Raw genomic sequence first — 19,761 nt, 5'->3', positions numbered from 1 at the left:
GACGCTTCCGACAACGGGAGCTGCGCGACACGTCGTTGAATGCATTCGGACCGTAGGTGACCTTTCCCGCAACCGGAACAAGTCCGAGGTTGGCCGTCGTACATTATAATGGCACGGCAGCCTCCGATACGTAGATAGGAAGGCACGTGTTTCTGCAACTCGATGCGGACCTGTCTAACACCGTTTAAAACTGGATAGGTCTGAAATTGGACCCATCGTTCGGCAACATGTTCTAGAACGTTGCCATAGGGACGGAGCGCCTCGATGACGACGTCTGCAGGTAGTTCGAACGGCAGTTCGAAGATCCTTATCGTCCGTGTGCCGAGACCTGCGTGATCGACGGTAACGGGTCCGACGTTGCCGTCGGAATGACAGAAGCGCAGTCCACGTTTTGCCTCTCGAAGCACCTTGTCGCACGCCGCATCGTTGATCATTTTGACATAGACGGTACTGCTAACTATGGACAAGTGGATACCAATTAGATCCGTTGGTGGTATTTTAACTTCATCGCGTATAAATCGTTCTACCTCCAGGGCCTTGGGTCGGGCGAAGTCGGAACAAAAGTTGAAACGTAATGTCTTCTTCCGATAGTTGTGCGCCATGGTGGTCTAGAAGGAAAACGGCACTTACAGCGGCCGAAGTAAACACAAACACACCGTGCGCGCCCCGCCCGCAGCGCTCTGGCGCGTGACCGCCTCGCAGCACTGGAGTTTTAACATAAAAGGATTTGTCATTAAAACGGGAATTATCTTGTGGGTCAATCAGTTGCATCCTCACAGTTAAAGGGGCGCTTTCAACTCAGACATCAAACGATCTTGAAAACAGATGTAAATTGACAGTGTCCTCAAATCTTTTAGGAATATTACCTTGTAATTCTTTCAAGGCCATAATCAATTCTTCAAACTTTGCATTTTCTTCAATGGCAATGAGCTTAGGGAACTGGACTGTGTTGTCAGAAGGTGTCACTTCTATAACGCTATTTTCTTTCTAAATGCATTCCCATCAAATCAGAAAGAAATTGTTTCTCACACTGCAGTGTCTTACTGTGGACATTGTGCAGTCAAATTAACTTAAAACGCGAGGTCTGCAACCTATTTCGGATGTTCTAATTTTCGTTCCTGCACTACCTTTCTCCTTCATAAATTCAACCATGGAAAAGCACTCCGTCTTCAGACCACAAGTGGCCCATCGGGACCATCCGACCGCCGAGTCATCCTTAGCTGAGAATGCGGATAGGAGGGGCATGTGGTCTCACCACTGCTCTCCCGGTCGTTATGATGGTTGTCTTTGACTGGAGCCGCTACTATTCGGTCGAGCAGCTCCTCAATTGGCATCACGAAGCTGAGTGCACCCCGAAAAATGACAACAGCACATGGCGGCCCAAACGGTCACCCATCCAACTGCCGGCCACGCCCGACAGCACTTAACTTCGGTGATCTGACGGGAACCGATGTACCCACTGGGGCAAGGCCGTTGTCACAAATTCAACAAAGCTAGTTTTAAGTTGAAAAATCGTTCCTCGGATTCCTCTCGACCTAACCAAGGTACTTTACAGTAATATATAAAGTCTGTATATTCTTCATTCAGTTCCATCGAAAACTGTTGCAACTGATAATGGAATAATGCGCACGGTTTCAGGAAAATTATTATTCATACTACCAGTTTCTTCAAGTGCTGCATGCCTGACAATTTAGCACAAAGTACTTCTTAATCTACTGAACAATGAATCCAATCTCTCGAAAGTTGTAATTTTTTGCGTTTTCAGTGTTATCTAAATCTCTAAATTCTTTCTGTGTGGTACTGTAACATCGTTACATAGCAAATTTGCAGTACCCGTCGCTTAGGTGACAGCGTTGTAGATATTGAGAATATTCATCCCTATCTTCTGTCATTCCTATTTATTTTTAAAGACTTGTAACTATAAAACGCTACACTGCCTTTTTTGTGCAAAAATCCACTGGGCCTGCGAACGTCCTTCATAATACGAACAAGTAGTGAAGGTTAATTGTGCCGAACCGAAGAAAGTCGAGCCAACAGAAAAAATGCCGCACCGCAGTACTAAAAGAAATGTCGCGCTGAACCGAGTACTTCCTTGAAGAAACGACCGAAGAGCTGTGGCCCGCACGCGAATCTCTCGCTGGGCCTACGTGAAGTTTTGCACGCCTTGGCCGGCCCTGTGGCTACTTCATTTGACTTCCCAATGTAGTGGAAAGTCCTGCAGCAGATTTCACAAAATCAGTTCCAGTAAGTACGACAGAATGGGAAAGTTGTTCGTTCAATTGCACTTACATTTTTTCCTGCAGTATGTTTGCCTTCTAAAAACCGCGAATTTATCTTTGTGATTTTCTACAAGATCATCCTATTGTTTTTTAATTTTGTGTGTGTGTGTGTGTGTGTGTGTGTGTGTGTGTGTGTGCGGGGGGAGGAGGGGGGTGCCAAAGCTATGCTGGACCTCTAGGATGTCGGATGTCGGGACGTCGGTGGAGAGGGTGGGGGGACGGCCGGTAGCCTGTGGCCCCCCTGAAGGTGATGGTTTCCATTGGATTTGGTTATTGCAGGGCCTCGGTGTTGTAAGATGGACCTGAACTCGGTGCCACCGTTGTGGAGCGATACATTCCAATAGATTCCAGGTGTCAGGTGATGGGCCTGAGTTCATCGATACTATGGAGGAGTTTCTCTGTTGCAGATGAGGTGTGATCAGAGATGCGTGAGATGTTCAGTTCGGCGTGAAGATCACCTATCAGGGTCCACTTCGGAGCTCCTAAGATGAGGCGAAGGCACCTGTTTTGAATGACTTGTAGTGGCCGAGAGTTGGACAGGCTGGTAGTTCCCCACATGGAGCAGCCGTAAAGAAATGCAGGTAAAACAGTCGCTTGATACAGCCGAGCCTTCATTCGAACGTTCATTTGGACACTGCCCATCAAGGGGTACAGTTGGTATAGGAGGTATCCTCTTGTTGTGTATATGACGTTTGAAAAGGAGTTTGCTATCCATGGTCACCCCTAAGCGTTTTACTTCATCCATTCATGCAAGCTTTTGATGGTGAAGACTAAGCCTGTCCTGCAAGTCTGGGTGTCTGAAAGTGAAAAGGACAGCTTTAGTTTTGTTGACGTCGAAACGAATGTGATAATCTAATATCCACTGTTCCATCAGTGTGAGTTGACGGTGCAGTCTCCCAACTGCTGCAGTAATCCGCCGACTACCGTTGAGTAAGGCTGTATCATCTGCGAACTGAGCTAGGACGACCTGGGGCAGGATGAATAAGTCGTTAACATAAATGATAAATGGAGCTGGGCAAAAGATCGAGCTCTGTGGGAGACCCTCCTGTAGGCGTCCAACACTGGAGCATTGCTCATCGATGTGTACCACTATGTGCTGGAACTGGAGAAAACTGCCGATTATCCAAAGAGAATAGTCAGACAAGGTTTGTGGACCATGCAGTTGATCAAGAGCTTACCAGTCCACAAACGATTATAAGCTTTTTCTCTGTCTAAAAAGGTGGCCGCTGTATAATTGGAAGCATTCATGTTATAGGCGATGTACTCTGTGCCTCGCAGTAGTTAAGTTCAGCTGAAAGCGAAGCTGGAACGTAAACTGATCTTGCCTAATGACGACCTGATCTTGGATAAATGGTCTCATGAGGCTTACCAGCAACTTTGATAAAGTGGAAAGTATACTGATAGGAGAGTGGTTAGTCAGCAGACTAAGGTCTTTGTCATGTTTCGGGATCGGGGCGATTCTAGCGACCTTCCATGCGCCCGGAAAATAGCCCAGCCTTATACAACTATTATGAATCTTTGTGAGCAGCAGTAAGGGCTTGTGTACAAGATCATCTCATGGTCAACTTCGATTAGTCGAGCTAAACTCTTTCGGTTATCTCTTTCTGACACCACTAATGCGTATGCTATTTTTGGCGTTCTGCTAGGCCCAGCTAGGGCCTTCAGCCAATGATAAACGTTTGCGGTTGTCCAGCCACGATGTCGAATAGATTCGAATGGACACTCGCCATTCTGTTTGTTTCCATCTTTCTGCGTTCTGCTTTCTGCTTGGTCGGCACGGAGCAATTCAGAGTCCTGCATGGTGGGGACTTTGGGTGAGATCTTTAGAACTGCTTGCCCTGTTGATTAACAGTCAGTTTGTAGGTGATTTCAGCCGTGTGATCTAAATATTCACAGAGCTATTTTTCAGTCATTCCACTTGCAAAACGTGATAAATTTTAACGTAAAGTAGTTTCTTTCCGCGTGGCGGCACAAATGTTCACAGATCGTTTGTCGTTTCGTAACCTGGAAGCTGATTTATATGATCGATGAATCTCTACTCCACCAGTTGAATTAAATATTCAGTCGTGTCATCCTCTCCTCCACTGTAAATGAAATATTGTCTTGTTGAAAGATGCATCTCGAACACAAGTGATTTCGAGCCTGTTTCTAGAATTGCATTACATTTTACGTATATGAGAACTCATCTGCTCTTTGTGATTTGTCTGCACAGTCTTAAGGACAATACAATAACTAATTGTAATATTTCTGTTAATTATTTCGCTCAACGCAAATCATTATAATATTATTGAACTAAAATAGTGCTATGCTGTTATACCACCATCTTGTACACATGTAATGGTACGGGCCAGTACGCAAATGGTCAATTAATAGAGTCTCCCGCAGTTATTTCAGTCCATTAACGATATATGTTCCCTTCTTTAGCATGAACAATTTTCGGGTACAGAAAGCCAGGTCGCTGAACTTGACCTGCAATGCAGATGACTATGGAAGGCCACGGATTGTGATACATTTTGTGGCCCATATGGTAGTGAGACGGTCCCTATTTTCAATAGTGTTTACGGATTTTGGTTTTAAGTTACGTCATGAACTCACTGATTGATGAAACATTTCAGTAATCGAAGTTCTGAAGTCGACATTCTGTGATTAGCGATACGAGGAAACATCCTCATGGCACCATTTTTGGCTATAAACTGAAATTAAACACATTATATAACCTTCACTACCCACTGTTAGGTATTAGGGTACATAGCTATGCAAGCTGATTACCACTGTGCACATATTCCCGGCTGGTGTAGCCTAGCGGTTCTAGGAGCTTCAGTCCGAAACCGCGCTGCCGCTACAGCCGCAGGTTCGAATCCTGCCTCGGGCTTGGCTTGTGTGTGACGTCCTTGGTTAGTTAGGTTTAAGTAGTTATAAGTCTAGGGGCCTGATGAGCTCAGATGTTAAGTCCCATAGTGCTTAGAGCCATTTGAACCGCTTTTTCTTACGCACGTATTAAGTTGGTGCGTGTGTGTTCTGTGACTATTTCTTCAATTATGTGTGGTGATATGGCGTTTTCAATTTATACATTAGTATAAAGATTCATATGACACAGTACAGCTTAATAGACTGAGGCTTTGTCTAATTACTCAAGATAGCAGCTAATTTCTTAAACAGCAGACATCTTACAAATATTCAGATAAGCAGGACTTATCGATAATATCGGAGGCTATGTTGGTTTTGTCAATAGGGGTCTTAAAGTAGGTTCGTCGGTAAAATGTTAAAAAACAGCACGAAATTTGTTTACAGGAAAAGGCCTTAAACGTCAATAAGGGACAGGTACAGAAAAAAATGAGTTAAAATTTGATTTTACTGACGTTACAATATGACTTTCCTTTAATTCACAACAAAGCCGAGTGGCGGACCACCTCAACAGGGGAAAAAAAAAAAAAAAATCCGGCCATGCCCAAACCTGTCATCAGCGCTGCGATGTATGGAAAGGGTGAAAGAACTCGGCAACCTTTAATAGCTGCAGACACGGATCAAAGAGTAACCGGATGCAGTTGCTGATACGCGAATAACTTACGGATGCAATGCAGGTAGCGTTTCGCTTGACTAGTGGATATTTACCTACAAACTTATGTACTGTACTAAAAAAAGTAAACTTCATTTATTTCATATTTCTATTGTTTCGGAATATAGGCGTTAGGTATCGTATATTACATATTGACAACCAAATAAGTCACGTTGCAGAAAAGGAAACATACCATATATACAGAAAAGTAATGGCAGCAAAGCATTTCCTGAATTTCAATCCACCGTTAATTCTCTCGGAGTGACAAAGGTTGTCTGGCTGATGCTATGCATTACTAGCGGCCGATCCTCGTAATTGTTTTATTGATGAGCTCCCACTTCGAACAAGTGGCGCTCGTGTCTCGCTGTCGTCTGCCCGTTGCTGTTTTGTGTCAGAAACACTGCACCTTACCGAGCAACATCGAACGCGTTGCCGGAATATTTAGGAGCTGTAACATATCTCAACTATCGGCAATGCTACGGTTGTAAAACGGTGTTAACACGAGGGTAGTCATGAAGTTGCAGTTATCGCTCCCAGAAAATAAAGTTACTTACAGTAAGTCCTACAGAGTTGAACCACTTTTTTTCTTCCGCATAAAATTAGTGTATTTTTCAATTCTTTTTTACTTCTAGCAGCATGAACGTATAGTGTACCATATAAATATAAGTATTATTGAGGAACTATCACTTAAAATACAAGTGATTTGACAAAATGAAAATCTACATCAGTGGTCCATTGCATCCACTCACTCATGGGTGAGATGGACCAGCTTATTGGGAGCGATGGACCATATAAAAATGGCTATACATGAAGAAAAAACTCAGTTACAATTACATATTTTTATCTGTAGCATGTTGTAATGTGTACAGAATTACACGGAAGCCGCAAAGAATCTAGTATAAGCAGGCGTACTCAAATAACCATAGACATGTAAACAGGCAGAATACGGCGCTGCGGACGGCAACGCCTATGTAAGACAAGTGCCTGGCGCAAGTGTTAGATCGGTTATTGCTGCTACAAAGGCAGTTATCAAGATTTAAGTGAGTCTGAACGTGGTGATACAGTCCGCGCACGAGCGATGGGACACAGCATTTCCGAGGTAGCGATGAAGTGGGGATTTTCCCGTACGACCATTTCACGAGTGCACCGTGAATATCAAGAAGCCAGTAAAACATCAAATCTCCGACATCGCTTTGGCCGGAAAAATATCCTGCAAGAACAGGACCAATGAGGACTGAAGAGAATCGTTCAACGTGACAGAAGCGCAGCCATTCCGCAAACTGCTGCAGATTTCAATGCTGGGCCATCAGCAAGTTTCAGCGTGTGAACCAGTCAACGAAACATCATCGATATGGGCTTTCGGAGCCAAAGGCCCACTTATGTACCCTTGATGACTGCAAGACACAAACTTTTACGCCTCGCCTGTGCCCGCCAACACAGACTTCGGACTGTTGATGACTGGAAATATGTTGCCTGGTCGGGCGAGTCTCGTTTCAAATTGTATCGAGCGGATGGACGTGTATGGGTATGGAGACAATCTCATAAATCCATGGACCCTGCATGTCAGCAGGGGACTGTTCAAGCTCGTCGAGGCTCTGCAATGGTGTGGGGCGTGTGCAGCTCGAGTGATATGGGACCCCCTGATACATCTAGATACGACTCTGACAGGTGACACGTACGTAAGCATCCTGTCTGATTACCTGCATCATCCATTCATAGCCATTGTGCATTCCCACGTACTTGGGCAATTCCAACAGGAGAATGCGACACCGCTCACGTCCAGAATTGCTACCGAGTGACTCCAGGAACGCCTTTCTGAGTTTTGACACTTCCGCTGGGCACCAAACCCTCCCCCTCCCCCTCCCCCTCCGACATGAACAATATTGATCATATCTGGGAAGCTTTGCAACGTGCTGTTCAGAAGAGATCTCCACCCCCTCGTACTCTTACGGATTTATGGACAGTCCTACAGGGTTCATGTTATCAATTCCATCCAGCAGTGCTTCAGACATAAGTCGAGTCCATGCCACGCCGTGTTGCGGCACTTCTGCGCGCTCGCGGGGGCGCTACGCGAAATTACGCAATTGTACTAATTTCTTTGGCTCATCAGTGTATACTATTAAATATCTTAATTCTAAACAGTTTTATAAGTTTGCTACAAATCTTTATTGGACATTGGCTTTTCTAATAAGTTGTTGGTTTTGTTCAAATGTGAACCTGACTCTTTCTCACCACGGCAATTACTTTTATTACCAAATGTTGAACAACATTCACGTTACCATCGTGAAAAGGAAACTCACTGAATCCAATCATCACTTTTATTAGGTTTGTAATAGATTTCACCACACCCAACACATTCATCTTCATTGCATTCATGGAAGTCGTTTTCGTAATTTTCTACAATGCCTGCATGTGATGAACATGGTGAACTACTTGCAGTATATTTTTTTAAAATTTTATTCAGTCTGTTTTTCTCTTAACTAGTTTTTACCGCTGGTGATCTTTTGTGCGTTTTTTCTGTTTCCCTTCTTCTCTCATCCCTCTTTTTTGTTTACAGTGTCAATATTTCCAGTAGACTTTAGGCCTTAGGATGCAGTTGCTGCCGCTAGCTTTCCCTTAAAAATCATGGTTTTGCCAATAGAAGGAACAAATGAAATTTCTTCGAAAAGTTTTCTTTCTGTTGGCTTGAGAGTAGTCAGATTTGAAGACGGTAATATTGGAAATTTTAGGTCCAGTAGGAGTAGAGCCCGACGTTGTTTCGGTGAATGAATTTGACTTGCACATATAACCTTGCTTTTCCAATGCGCTTGCGATTATTAAGTCTTTTCATGACAATTGAAATGGTTGGCTAGCATGCGTGTATGAGATTCTGCTCTTCCATTTGTTGGCACAGACGTATCTTCCGACAAATAAGCATAGCCTGGGACTGCCGCCATCTTCAGTGGCGTTATTCCACATGCCTTGAAGTTAAATTTAATTGTGCTCCGTCTCTCCCACATTGAAACAAGTGGCCCATCTCTCCCAAATAACGCTGATACATCTCTCCCGACTATATGGCAGATTATGGACAACCCCAACTTCTATCTGCAAGTAGCTAACTCAGTGACCATTTTAGATTAGTTTCATGCCTGCACAACTGTCTATCTATCACACACATCCATGCCCGAGGCAGGATTCGAACCTGCGAACGTAGCAGTCGCGTGGTTCCAGATTGAAGCGCCTAGAACAGCTCGGCCACTACGGCCGACTGCCACTCCTTTGTCAAATTTTGCAGCATCCCCTGTCCTCTCCTGATGAGGCACCCAGTGATTTCTCACTCTTTCTTCGAATGCAGAAACCTATGCGTGACCGGCATTTCCAGAATGATGACGAAATTATTTTCTCCAGAAAAGCCAAAATGAAGACTCCTACAACCAAGGTCTTCCCCACCGCATCCATCATTGGGAAAAATGTGCCGCACTAAGGGATGAATCTGTATAAAAGAACTATATCACTTTCATCGTAGCTGCTTGATTATTTCGACCTCATAATCGCTACCTTCTGACTAGACGTCTTATGGCTTGCCAGTATCACTTTGATTCCCGAAAATGGTTTAAAACCACATGATAAACGCTCTGTAGCAATATAAGTAACTACTTCCAGAAGGATCTACATCTACATAAATACTCCGCAAGCCACTGTACAGTGTATAACAGAGAGTACCTCGTACCAATGTTACCAGTTTTATGTCCTATTCTCTTCGCGTATTGATCGAAGGAGAAATGACTGCCTACATGCCTCAGCATGCGTCCTAATCTCTCCTATTTCATTCTCATGATCCATACCAGAGATATACAATGGAAGCAGCAGGACCATCACGAAATCTCTACAAATATATGTTCTCTAAATTTACTCAGCGAAATTTACCAAGAACTATATGGCCTTTCTTCCAACGATTCCCATTTAAGTTCTCTGACAATTTCCATTACACTTTCACACTGGCTTGGAAAACGTACACCACTAGCAATGAATACAATGCATGCCCAAAATGTTCCGAAGTTGATTTTATTCGTGGCATATAAGCGACGTCATCACAGTAACTACTGTGGTGTCTTGAACTGACAACTATAAACAACATATGCACATTCGATCAGTCAGTTGCGAGCAGGCAGTGATTAGTAGTGGATGTCTGATAGTAGTGTGTCACAAATCGCAGTGGAGCAACAAACTGAACGTCTGTAAATCAGGTGTTCGAGACACTCTCCAGAATGTTTTGAAGAATAGAAAGGTGTGTGAGAAGTTTGTCCCACATCCCTTGTCTGTCGAACAAAAGCTGCCTGCCCAATTTGATTGAAGCGCAAAATGCAGACAGTTCTTTTCTGGAACAAAATTACCATTGGTAACGAGATTTGATGTTATCAGTACGAATGTATTACAAAACAACAACGTACAGAAGGTTACAAAAGGGCCCACCTTGACGACATAACAGAAGTTCAAGTCACTGTGTAAGGTGGTAGATTAAATGAATGTTAATTTTGCACCTTAAATGAGAGTTTTTATACTTCGTAACAGGAAGGTGAATGTCCCCTGACATACTTGAGTGAAAATGAGCAGATTTGTCTATTAAAATGTACAGTATGCAATGCAAAGGGATGACACTCAATCGACAATATTAACACATTGAACGTAAATCCTGTACATTGAATGGTGGCTACACTGAGTCACAGCGCCAGAGATTGCGCCAAAGAGTTTTATTCCGCCGCCTCCACTGGCAGTGCTTGTTGAGAAGTGGTAGTGGAGAGTGCTCGTCGAGAAGTCGTCGTGGAGAGAGCTTATTGAGAAGTGGGCAGTAGGAGATCTGTTGAAGCCGTGACTAGTTGTGAGCATGTTGTATGCAATTGTTCTGATGGGCTAGACAGCCGATGCTGTTCGATTGCGGATGTTGTAATGATCAGAGTGTATGTTTCGTCAATATATATGAAGGTAAAGAAAATTTTTTTTATTTCTAATGTCCTAACTAACAATGTCTCTTGGTCACAGGTTCAGTCATTAATTAATTAAGCCCCCAGCAACTATAAAAGCTACGAAACAACAAAGCACAAATGTAGATGTTCTGTGTGTGGAAGTGTGATGCAACATACACATCTGGCACGGTTCTTCCTCAATAAGACAAGGTATTTTAAGCACCATTTACACTGAAGTAATTAAAAAAACAGAAATACTATAATTGCACATAGAAACCAGAATTACACTCTAATACATGAACACAAGCCAGATGCTTTGTTGACTGCTGGAGGAAACGTTTCGTTTGGGAGCAGATGTGAGGGGTGACGACACGGGCCAAGTACAATGGAAAGCTCTTAAAGCGACCTGCAGCGTGGGACAACGAATGGGCCAGGTGACTCATCCAGCAGGGCAAGTAGTGGGCCACCAGAGTGGTACGGAAAGAAGCTTTAGAAAACTGTGTTGGGGAATTTCCAGATGGATACGAACAAACTGGTGATACAGTCGATCACGTGAACTGCGTGTGGTATGTTCATGATGTACGCATGTGACTTTTAGGCGTCTGGAGCGGGCACAAAATGTCCGATTGGCTCAGAGGAACTAGAAAGGAGTAAAGTGCCGAAATTTCGATGCAGTTTGATGGTAGGTCCTTTGCGATTGGCAGAGACCGTTTCCACAAAATAAAAAGGAATGTTCCTCTTGGTCGGACAAAGACGTGATGTGGATCATGAAAGGACCCAGGTGTGGGACAGTTTGCTACAAGAGACACAAGACAGAAAATTTCGGGGACTCTCCTCTGAACCAGCGTCAAGCGCAGAACAGGGCGCATCACACTCTGTACGACGCAAAGGAGGAATTTTGAGTGAACATCATGTTCACTTTGGCTGACATTCAGCTACATATTATCTGGAGCGTCGTTGAGCTCCAACAGCGGAGAAACGAAACAGCCACATAGTTAATTGTTCTTGCGAGAACTGAGAGGACACTGTAATATGCATGCTGCTCCATCCATGCATGTGCATATTGCCATATTTCAAGACTGTGGGTGAGTGCATGTTTTCTTGCCTAATGAGAAACATAGTTTCTACTGATAAAATCAGCAAAGATTTTGATTAGCCTTTATAGGACTTTCAGAGGACGAGAGCAGCAATGCAGCCAACAGCTCATCGCCGCTAAGGTAAATACCGCTAGCAGAGGCGTAAACTCATTGATTCACCAGCTTACGTCCACTGTGAACTCGAGCAACCTTGAGTAATCTTTTTCTCAGCTTGTCACAAAAACTAACCATCCTCCGTAGACTTGATTGTCATGCTAAATAGTACCGAACTCGAAACTAGAATCGGATGATTTGTCGTAATATTGGACAACTTCACGATGTAGTAGTAAGAATAATTTTGTAAAGAACCTTCTATTTAAAATTTGATATTGCTGTGTTTAGAGTTCAAATGGTTCAAATGGCTCTGAGCACTATGGGACTTAACATCTGAGGTCATCAGTCCCCTAGAACTTAGAATTACTTAAACCTAACTAACCTAAGGACATCACACACATCCATGCCCGAGGCAGGATTCGAACCTGCGACCGTAGCAGTCGCGCGGTTCCAGACCGAAGCGCCTAGACCGCTCGGCCACCGCGGCCGGCTGTGTTTAGAGTTATTTCGATTAAACAGGACGAAATGCGTTATCTTGACAACTGTCCTAACATTGTCATTGTAAATTCGTGTATTTCTTTGACAATAATCCTGAATTAAAAACAATATGTGCACAGAAAAACACCGTTGTGCTCTGTCACAGAATAAGGGTCCACTCCTTACCCCAGTCATTTATTCTGTAGACGCAAACGCACTGAAAGTCTGTTTTGCTGATGTCTGACGAAAGAGAAAAGGAGTGGAGTGTCAGAACTGTGACACACGAAATAAACAACACCCCAAAGAAAGACTTTTCTGGCGGTTTCACATGGTGCTATGAACGTTCTGTGCTCAGGTGTGAGAGGAGGGGGTTCAGGGGGGAGGGGTTAGACTATGTAGTGGAGTGCGCCAGTCTAAACCGTGTCATTGTAACAAGCACGGAGTTCTTTTGATTTTATTTACACTGATCAGCCAGAACATTATGACCACCTACCTAATATGCGGCACGTCCACTTCTGGCACGGATAACAGCGGCGACTCGTAGTGACATGGAAGGAATAAGGCCTTGCTAGGTCACTGTAGGGAGGTGGTACCACATCAGCACACAGGAGTCATCCAATTCCCGTAAATTGCGGGGAGGGGGGCGATGAGCTCTGACGTCACGTCGAATCACACCCCATGTGTGTTCGATCGGATTCAGATCTGGCGAGTTGGGGTGCCAGCACATCAACTGGGACTAGCCATTGCGTTCTTCGAACCACTCTTTCCTTGTGACTATCACGCTCTTGCCTTGTGACTTGGTGCTTTATGTTTTTGAAAAATGCCATGATCGTCATGAACGGGTGTACAGTGTCTGCAACCAGTGTACGATATTCCTTGACTGTCATGGTGCCTTGCACGAACTCTACTGGACCCATGCATGCCCACGTGTATGGTCCTAAAAGCATAATGGAGCCTCCGCCAGCTTGTCTCACTCCCGCAGTACATGTGTCAAAGAACTGTTCCCCTGGAACATGACGGATTCGCGCCCTCCCATCGGCATGATGAAGATGGTATGGGATTCGTCAGACCATGCATTGTCACTGGGCCAACGTCCAATGCCGATGGTCACGGGCTAGTTCAGTCGTAGTGGCCGATGTCGTGGTGGTAACACTGGCAAATGCACTTGCTGTCGGCTGCGGAGGCCCATCCTTAGGACTGTTCAGTGCACTGTGTGTTCAAATACTCTTGTACTCTGTTAGTTCCGCCACAGTTCGCCACCTGTCCCCTTTTACCAGTTTGCCCAGCCTACATCGTCCGACATCCGTAATGAGGGGTCGCCTCCCAACCCCACGACATCTGGATGTTGTTTCGCCACCTGTCGAAGACACTCACCACAGCACTCCTCGAACACTCGACAAGACGTGCAGTTTCCGAAATGCTCGTGGCGAGCCTATGGGCCGTTACAATCTTACCTAGGTCAAAGTCAGATAATTTCGCGCTTCTTCCCCATTCTACACAGCATGCTCACTGACACTACGTGCATCGAGCTTGTGTCTGAGTAGCAGTTATTCCTCGCCAGGTGGCGCTGATATAGCGTGGACGGGTTTATATCGATAGGAGGTCAATGGTCAGAATGTTCTGGCTGATCGGTGTATGTTACCTCTACTAGTAAATCGCGCCTGCCAACCACCTACTCCATCCCGCCATCTTCCCCCTCGGCAGCCTGGACGGGCTTGAACTGCCAGATCCGTAAGAGTTATGGTGTTGTTACAGGATGGCCACTACGACTGGGACGAGCACCAGCAGGCCCTGGTGCTGGGGGCCTTCTTCTGGCTGCACTGGTCCACTCAGGTGAGAACGCTGCACCACTCACTACCCACCATACCATACGCTGTGGCCAAGCTGCTTTCTTCGGTACACTGTCCGGGGGGTAAACTTAGCTTTTAACATACTCCCCTCCCCCTTCGGATGTCGAAATGAAACGCATCGATTTGATCTGATAATCAGATCGCTTCCCATGGGATCAGATGATTTAATAGAAATGTAGCGAAGTGGATTAATAATAGGAAAGGGCTGTCGTACCTCACAGAAGGTAATAAACAAGTGGATCTTTTAACAATAAATGAAACACTGACCCAATTTAAACCCTACTTATTATAACGTTCTCTACTAACATGTCATGAGCAAGAGTTAATCAAAGGGTCTATTCGATCTGGAAAAAATGTTGAGATCACGAAAATTCACAATTACTAACATGGAATGATTCTAATGTAATATTGCGCCCGAAGGGTAGGCAACTACGACATGGAAATGACATCACTGATCGAGTCGTGATCGAGCTCTCAGTCACTTGAGAAAGGTATAAGATCCGAAGAGCCTACGCGACTCTACCAACGCTCGGTAAGTCACATACCCTGCTAAGCTAAGGTGCAGTTTCTCACCATATTCTGCTTACAGTAGTGTAGAAAGTTACGAACGTCGTAATCCGCTACAGTCTGCAACGTATCAGGTGCTGACAGCGGAAATATCACTTCTCTCCATCTGCTGCCGAAATACGAGTATGTATTCTCAGCCTCTGAGGACCAACTACGCCCCCCCCCCCCCCCTCCCCGAGTGGCACAGCTAGTAAAAACCATGATTCTGCGCAAGCACAGGTGATACAGACCTGGACCTCCTATTGCGCAGGGTGCATTATGAGAAAAATTGCCGGACCGATACGGACCGACACTACGAAGCGCCTGATCTAAACAATGCTGGGGCTATACCTGCTGTGAGTGGACGCTTGGTCTCATCCCCTCGCTTTCGCCTGTGAAAGGTGAGTCAAAACTCCAGGCGGCGAGGGGGGAGACCGTACTCACAAGGGAACCTCCCCATCGCACCCCCCTCAGATTTAGTTATAAGTTGGCACAGTGGATAGGCCGTGAAAAACTGAACACAGATCAATCGAGAAAACAGGAAGAAATTATGTGGAAGTATGAAAAAAATAAGCAAAATATACAAACTGAGTAGTCTATGCATATCATATGCAACATTAAGGAGAAAGTGAGTTCTGAGCGCCGTGGTCCCTTGGTTAGTGTTAGCAGCTGCGGTGCGAGCGGTCCTTGGTTCAAGTCTTCCCGCGAGTGAAAAGTTTTAATTTTTATTTTCAGACAATTATTATCTGTCCGTTCGTTCATTGATGTCTCTGTTCACTGTAATAAGTTTAGTGTCTGTATTTTGCGACCGCACCGCTAAACCGTGCGATTAGTAGACGAAAGGACGTGCCTATCCAGTGGGAACCGAAAAAGTTTGATCGCAAGGTCATAGGTCAACCGATTCCTCCACAGGAAAACACGTCTGATATATTCTATACGACACTGGTGACAGCATATGTTGTCGACCCGCCTAACTTGTACACTTGGCGAATGGGTAAAAAGATTCTTCTACCTTGCCCGATTTAGGTTTCCTTGTGGATGTGATAATCACTCCCAAAAAAGTGATCGCATCGGACGGACGGACGGACAGACAATAATTGTCTGAAAATAAAAAATTAAACATTTCACTCGAGGGAAGACTTGAACCAAGGACCTCTCGTACTGTAGCTGCTCACGCTAACCACGGGACCATGGCACTCGCGAGCTCGGTCTCTCCTTGACATTGCATATCATGTGCATAGACTACTCAGTTTGTATATTTTGCTTATTTTTTTTCATACTTCCACACAACTTCTTCCTGTTTTCTCGATTGATCTGTGTTCAGTTTTTCAAGGCCTATCCACTGTGCCAACTTACACTCCTGGAAATGGAAAAAAGAACACATTGACACCGGTGTGTCAGACCCACCACACTTGCTCCGGACACTGCGAGAGGGCTGTACAAGCAATGATCACACGCACGGCACAGCGGACACACCAGGAACCGCGGTGTTGGCCGTCGAATGGCGCTAGCTGCGCAGCATTTGTGCACCGCCGCCGTCAGTGTCAGCCAGTTTGCCGTGGCATACGGAGCTCCATCGCAGTCTTTAACACTCGTAGCATGCCGCGACAGCGTGGACGTAAACCGTATGTGCCGTTGACGGACTTTGAGCGAGGGCGTATAGTGGGCATGCGGGAGGCCGGGTGGACGTACCGCCGAATTGCTCAACACGTGGGGCGTGAGGTCTCCACAGTACATCGATGTTGTCGCCAGTGGTCGGCGGAAGGTGCACGTGCCCGTCGACCTGGGACCCGACCGCAGCGACGCACGGATGCACGCCAAGACCGTAGGATTCTACGCAGTGCCGTAGGGGACCGCACCGCCACTTCCCAGCAAATTAGGGACACTGTTGCTCCTGGGGTATCGGCGAGGACCATTCGCAACCGTCTCCATGAAGCTGGGCTACGGTCCCGCACACCGTTAGGCCGTCTTCCGCTCACGCCCCAACATCGTGCAGCCCGCCTCCAGTGGTGTCGCGACAGGCGTGAATGGAGGGACGAATGGAGACGTGTCGTCTTCAGCGATGAGAGTCGCTTCTGCCTTGGTGCCAATGATGGTCGTATGCGTGTTTGGCGCCGTGCAGGTGAGCGCCACAATCAGGACTGCATACGACTGAGGCACACAGGGCCAACACCCGGCATCATGGTGTGGGGAGCGATCTCCTACACTGGCCGTACAACACTGGTGATCGTCGAGGGGACACTGAATAGTGCACGGTACATCCAAACCGTCATCGAACCCATCGTTCTACCATTCCTAGACCGGCAAGGGAACTTGCTGTTCCAACAGGACAATGCACGTCTGCATGTATCCCGTGCCACCCAACGTGCTCTAGAAGGTGTAAGTCAACTACCCTGGCCAGCAAGATCTCCGGATCTGTCCCCCATTGAGCATGTTTGGGACTGGATGAAGCGTCGTCTCACGCGGTCTGCACGTCCAGCACGAACGCTGGTCCAACTGAGGTGCCAGGTGGAAATGGCATGGCAAGCCGTTCCACAGGACTACATCCAGCATCTCTACGATCATCTCCATGGGAGAATAGCAGCCTGCATTGCTGCGAAAGGTGGATATACTCTGTACTAGTGCCGACATTGTGCATGCTCTGTTGCCTGTGTCTATGTGCGTGTGGTTCTGTCAGTGTGATCATGTGATGTATCTGACCCCAGGAATGTGTCAATAAAGTTTCCCCTTCCTGGGACAATGAATTCACGGTGTTCTTATTTCAATTTCCAGGAGTGTATAACTAAATCTGAGGGGGGTGCGATGGGGAGGTTCCTTGTCAGAGTAACTGCCCTGTGCCTCTCTGTCTACCCTGGCTAAACATGGCTCTAGCCAAACTGCAGAAAATATCACATGCAAAATGGCCAGGAGGAGGGATTATTATAAAAATAGACGGCTTAATCCTGGCAATCACTGTGCTGTGGTATGGACTCATGGCATGCATGCCTTTCATCAGCTGCCAGATTACACATGCCATAAACACGTCAGATGGTGATGGAGAGAGTAATATAGTCATTGCCGTTCTGGGCAGCAAAACATAGTGTTTACAGACGAGCTCTACTTCATCCTGTCTTACAGTGGTGGCTGCAAGTATGATTGATACTATCGTGTCCATTGCAATGTGGCAGTCTGTATTGTTGAGCAGCAAGGTGGACAAATGGCACTTGTGGAACTCTAGTCGCCATGGGACACAACATGTAATCTAGACTCCTCCGTGTTGACTACAATATAACGATCAATCACTGCGTCAAAAAAAAAAAAAAAAAAATGGTTCAAATGGCTCTGAGCACTATGGGACTTAACATCTATGGTCATCAGTCCCCTAGAACTTAGAACTACTTAAACCTTACTAACCTAAGGACAGCACACAACACCCAGCCATCACGAGGCAGAGAAAATCCCTGACCCCGCCGGGAATCGAACCCGGGAAGCCAGGCGTGGGAAGCGAGAACGCTACCGCACGACCACGAGATGCGGGCAATCACTGCGTCAGTTAGGTTTTGGAGCCCGTTATAATGCCCCTCCTTCAGGAAAATCAAAATGCAGAACAATTCTCGAGCTCTTTAGGTGAGCAAGACACACGAGTTCTTCGAAGAACGATGGTCACCGTTGTTTCCCCGCACAGTGGCCCTAAATGTTTCCCATAGCACATGTCGTGGATGCGGTAGGTCAGTAATCACTGTTAATGCTTTGTGAATTCGCTTGGAGTGAGTTTTCTCAGGAACGCATGCATGTACTGTCTGATTCCATATTACATCTTTTAGACTTTCTGATTTCAGTACGTAGGAATTTCATACGGTACTGTGCTCATTTCAGCTACCGCATCATGTTGTCAACGCTAACATAATAAGTTAGGTTATGTAGGACATCTTTCAATACAAGACATTTATACAGGGTGAACCCCAGTACCACATACAAAATTTTGGAAGTTGTCGAGGGGCGTTTCCTAAGTATTTTGGTATCAGAGACCTGTGGTCTCAGGTACCTCATTATAGAGCAATTGTATTTCGTATGATTTCAAACTGAGATTTATCTTTGTATCTGTGTTGCACTGAAAATGTCTGCGCACTGAAAATGTCGAAGATATGCGTTGTGTGACTTATATGGAAACAAACCTTCGCCATTCACTCATCGTCCTTGCTACTGAGAACATTAATGTCCAGTTCACACTTGACCTCAAACTCGCGTTCAGTACTGTGTAGTTCTGCAACGGGTGTGTTTTTCGTGGCAGTGTTAGTTTTACGTTAACATTCATACACAACACTATGCATAGGTTTACAGATGAACAGTTTGCCTGTATGCGTCGCAAGTGTGTCATTGACTTTATTACATCGAAAGTAAACAGCCGACCCTGCGCTGAACTCTGCGACGGCGCCGTGCAGCGAGCGTGGGTGAGAGCCGCGCGAATGCCGGGATTGAAGCGTCGGCGTCCAGTTGCCCAGCCTTGTGGAAGTAGCGATCCTACTCGCGCGTCGGCTATGTGGCTGTCAGGTGTGTTAACTATGCCCGTGGCTCGGAACACGGCTGACTTCTCCCTCAACCGCCACTCGTGGCCGAAGGGAAGCAGCCGACCGCCGCCGTTGTGTGAGCCTTAACTCTAGCCGTCCGCCCAGGGCAGCTCGTCGAGTGCCCGCAGACAGCTCTGCACCTTGGAGGCCGCGAGTTCGCGCCCCAGGCCGCCCCTGCGGACGGCAGCTTACAGTCCGCCGGACGATGCCGCCCAGAGAGCGGAGACTAGCAGCCCTCTCGCTCCGCGCTCCGGTGCAACGCGCTGCTCCACAATGACGCGTCCTTGTAGCGGAGGTTGAAGGTAGCTTCTGCGGGCCGGTTGGCCGCCGATATCCATCACCAGAAGGTCGTCGCGGCTGGCCTGCAACTTGA

At 46.1% G+C, this 19,761-nt stretch overlaps 1 protein-coding gene and 1 pseudogene across 1 annotated transcript in view; one reads left to right on the top strand and one right to left on the bottom strand.

Moving 5' to 3' along the window:
• Window positions 1–19,761, top strand: part of LOC126155993 (sialin-like) — a 194,055-nt gene that overhangs the window by 9,213 nt on the left and 165,081 nt on the right. Inside the window, exon 2 of the mRNA XM_049916270.1 lies at window positions 14,201–14,278. Within this exon, the coding sequence (XP_049772227.1) occupies window positions 14,201–14,278 (78 nt within the window). The remainder of the gene's footprint in view (window positions 1–14,200; window positions 14,279–19,761) is intronic.
• LOC126163645 (5S ribosomal RNA) lies at window positions 1,361–1,478 on the bottom strand (annotated as a pseudogene).

The sequence above is a fragment of the Schistocerca cancellata genome, chromosome 2 (assembly GCF_023864275.1).
Source record: "Schistocerca cancellata isolate TAMUIC-IGC-003103 chromosome 2, iqSchCanc2.1, whole genome shotgun sequence".
In the NCBI taxonomy this organism is placed as follows: Eukaryota; Metazoa; Arthropoda; class Insecta; order Orthoptera; family Acrididae; genus Schistocerca; species Schistocerca cancellata.
Note: the sequence above shows the minus strand (reverse complement) of the source record. Positions and strands in the feature narration are given on the sequence as shown.